This window comes from Rhinoderma darwinii, chromosome 4, assembly GCF_050947455.1.
Source record: "Rhinoderma darwinii isolate aRhiDar2 chromosome 4, aRhiDar2.hap1, whole genome shotgun sequence".
Classification (NCBI taxonomy): Eukaryota; Metazoa; Chordata; class Amphibia; order Anura; family Rhinodermatidae; genus Rhinoderma; species Rhinoderma darwinii.
Genome location: NC_134690.1, coordinates 397,358,913 through 397,362,788, shown reverse-complemented (window position 1 = coordinate 397,362,788; position 3,876 = coordinate 397,358,913). Strand labels below are relative to the sequence as shown.

At 36.6% G+C, this 3,876-nt stretch overlaps 1 protein-coding gene across 1 annotated transcript in view; it reads left to right on the top strand.

Moving 5' to 3' along the window:
• The window catches only part of LEFTY1 (left-right determination factor 1), a 21,110-nt gene extending 18,440 nt beyond the window's left edge, over nucleotides 1-2,670 (top strand). Inside the window, exon 4 of the mRNA XM_075864618.1 lies at nucleotides 2,110-2,670. Coding sequence (XP_075720733.1) covers nucleotides 2,110-2,449 — 340 coding nt within the window. The 3' untranslated portion in view covers nucleotides 2,450-2,670. The remainder of the gene's footprint in view (nucleotides 1-2,109) is intronic.
• The last annotated feature ends 1,206 nt before the right edge of the window (nucleotides 2,671-3,876 follow it).

The following is a 3,876-nucleotide window of genomic DNA, read 5'->3' as shown; positions in this document are numbered from 1 at the left end:
ACAGATACTACTACTACTACTACTACTACTACTACTACTACTATACAGATACTACTACTACTGCTACTACTACTACTACTACTGCTGCTGCTGCTACTACTACTACTACTACTATACAGATACTACTACTACTACTATACAGATACTGCTACTACTACTACTACTATACAGATACTACTACTACTACTATACAGATACTGCTACTACTACTACTACTATACAGATACTACTACTACTACTACTGCTGCTGCTACTACTACTACTACTACTATACAGATACTACTACTAATAATAATACAATACTAATAATACAATAGTGATACTACTACTACTACTACTATACAGATACTACTACTGCTGCTACTACTACTACTATACAGATACTACTACTACTACTACTACTATACAGATAATACTACTACTACTACTACTACTACTACTACTACTACTATACAGATACTACTACTACTACAATACAGATACTACTACTACTACAATACAGATACTACTACTACTACAATACAGATACTACTACTACTACTACTACTACTACTACTACTGCTGCTACTACTACTAGTACTACTATACAGATACTGCTACTACTACTACTACTACTACTGCTGCTGCTACTACTACTATTATACAGATACTACTACCACCACTACTACTACTACTACTACTACCACCACTACTACTACTACTACAATACAGATACTGCTACTACTACTACTACTACTACTGCTGCTGCTACTACTACTACTACAATACAGATACTTCTACTACTACTACTACTACTGCTACTACTACTACTACCACCACTACTACTACTACTACTACTACTGCTACTACTACTACTACCACCACTACTACTACTACTACTACTACTACTACTATACAGATACTACTTCTACTACTACTACAATACAGATACTACTACTAATAATAATACAATACTAATAATACAATAGTGATACTACTACTACTAATAATAATAATATAATACTGATACTACTACTACTAATACAATACTCATACTATTACTATTACTAATAATAATAGTCATAATAATAATAATAATAATAATAGTCATAATAATAATAATAATAATAATACTACAGTACTTATGCTACTGCTAATTTTAAAAAGTGCTGATACTACTACTAATAAAATACTGATACTATTAAGATTATTTATACTATTACTATTAATACTACTACAAATATGGTTACTAGCGCTAACATTGATATTACAACTGCTGTCCCCACCATTATTAATAATAATAATAATGATAATAATAATATTGGTATTGACTATAATTATCATATTACAAAAATAGTAAGGATGCACTCCTAATCGTTGGTGCTATTGTAGGTTCGGGTTGTACCCCACTAATAGAGATAGAGAAACCTATAAGCACTCCAAGAACAAAAGGTCGTATAGATTCCCAAGAGGAATTATTTATTTCTTATTCATTCCACAGGGTTCAGTATGTACAGAACAAAAGAGATCAGTATTAGACGTTTCGGCCCAACCTAGGCCTTTCTCACATTCGCTGCAAATAGAGACAAGAGTACAAAATGACATATAACAATTATTTTTTGAAATGGGAGAAAAAAATATACAATAATACATATATAAATTCAAGCGTTCAAATACAAAGAAATATAAATAAAGTCGTATACAAGGATAATTGAATGATATACATGGTATTCTGTATAAGCAGTATGGTATATACCATATTATCTGACTATTCCAATGATAATCCAGTATGTTAGAGAGTCATCTCCTAAAATAAAATAGAATATAGTATATAGAGATACGCAAAGGGAATAGAACCTCCAAAATATATATATAAACACTGCTCTCTAGGTAATGATGCGTAAATATAGATAAGATATGTAGTGGGAGAGGAATTGTAGAAACACCTCTCCAGACCATACCATAAAATACCGGTGTGGAAATCAATGGTGAATAATAATATAGATAAAAGGGAGAAAAAGAAGAGGAACGATAAGTAAAAGATAATGGAATATAATAATCATAGACACAACTGTACTCTTATGATTACCACCCAATCTCATAATGACCCTTTAATTCTTCATATTTTAGAGCCCGTGGTGACTGTTCAGCTCCAGGAGCGAAGAACGAAAACATCTGCTGCAGAGAAGAATACTTTATCAACTTCCGGGAGCTGACCTGGACCCAGTACTGGATCATTGAACCAGCCGGATACAACGCCCACCGCTGCACCGGAGACTGCCGCCAGCCTCACATTTCACCCCTGAAATACCGGTATGGAGAGAGGACCTGCGCTGTAGTGGAAAGCTCCCCCTTACCGGTCATGTACTTAGTCAAGAAGGGCGACTACACAGAAATAGAAGTCGCTGAATTTCCTAATATGATTGTGGAGAAATGCGGTTGCACCGCGGACAACATTTCCATCATCTAACAGCGTGACTCTGTTGCGTTGCCGATTCGTGCACAGTACTTAGCGATGTTGGATGTATGTCTGCATCCAGAACTTCCCCACGGCTGGCAAACTCTGCTGGAAAAGTGACCGGACACATGAACTCTTATATCCCAGACGTATGTTCACAGTCTTAGGAATGTTAATCATGGCCGTGTAGAAGCACTTACCTGTATATAGATCATGTATATTTATCTTTGACACTCGGTATAGAAATCACTGTCAGTTTTCTATTTGACTTTCGACAGACTTTCCCGGTCTGGATACACATTAATAAATGACTTTATTACATATGTGTTTATATCTGTATTCATAGACAAGTGGTATTGAAATGTATTGTATTGACAAGCAGCTGCCCTTAAAGGGAATGTGTTGCCAGCAAAAAATGTATTTTTTTTTTTAGTTAAACAATTAGTGTGTAGGTGATTAAACATTGTTCTAATTTTTTTTATTTTATTCACGAGTCAGGAAATATTATAAATTGGATTCAATTTATAATATTTCCCAGCACTGGTCACTAGATGGAGCCATTCCCAAAATTGCAGCATTGCATGTGGTAAAGCAACCTCATTGCTTTATGCTGCAAAATTGGGAAAAAATCCCTCGCTCTAGTGAGCTCTCAGATTCCCCCCCTCCTTTATCCTGGCTAGTGCCGGGAGAAACGAGGGGTTTGAACGGTCAAACCTCGCCATTTTTTGAGCTAACACACAGTGTAGAAGGTTTACATACAGTAGTAAAACACACTGAAACACGAACATACATAGAAATCACTTACCTGCTCCAGTAGCCGCCGCTCCCTCCGGTCCATCCGCTCCGTCTGCTGCCGCTGCTCCATGTGCACAAGTCCGGAAGCCGCGACCGGAAGTAGTAATCTTACTGTCCGGCCGCAACTTCCGGTCCACAGGAAAATGGCGCCGGACGGCGCGCATTTCAAATTGGACTGTGTGGTAGTGGCGCATGCGCCGTTCCCACACACACGGCGTACACCAAAGTGGATGGAACGGGCCCCGTTCGCATTCCCTATGGGACTGGAGCTGCCGTATTCCATGTCTGTATGTGTCGTTAATCGACACATACAGAAATGGAAAAAAAAATGGCAGCCCCCATAGGGAAGAAAAAGTGTAAAAATAGAAAAAAGTAACACACAAACACACAAATAAATATAAACGTTTTTAATAAAACCCTAACATAAAACTGATATAAAAAAAAAAAATTTGGTGACACTGTTCCTTTAAAGGAATCCTCCACCTAAATGTATTCTAAATAAAATCTGATTACTAAGGCAGTAAGACAAAGACAAGGTAAGACAAAATATATAATAAAGGAAATAAAAGGGTATCAGAAGATGAGCTAATCACAGGTTGTGCCACTGCTTGGACCCACAGCAATAAGCTGTAGCAAATAGGGAA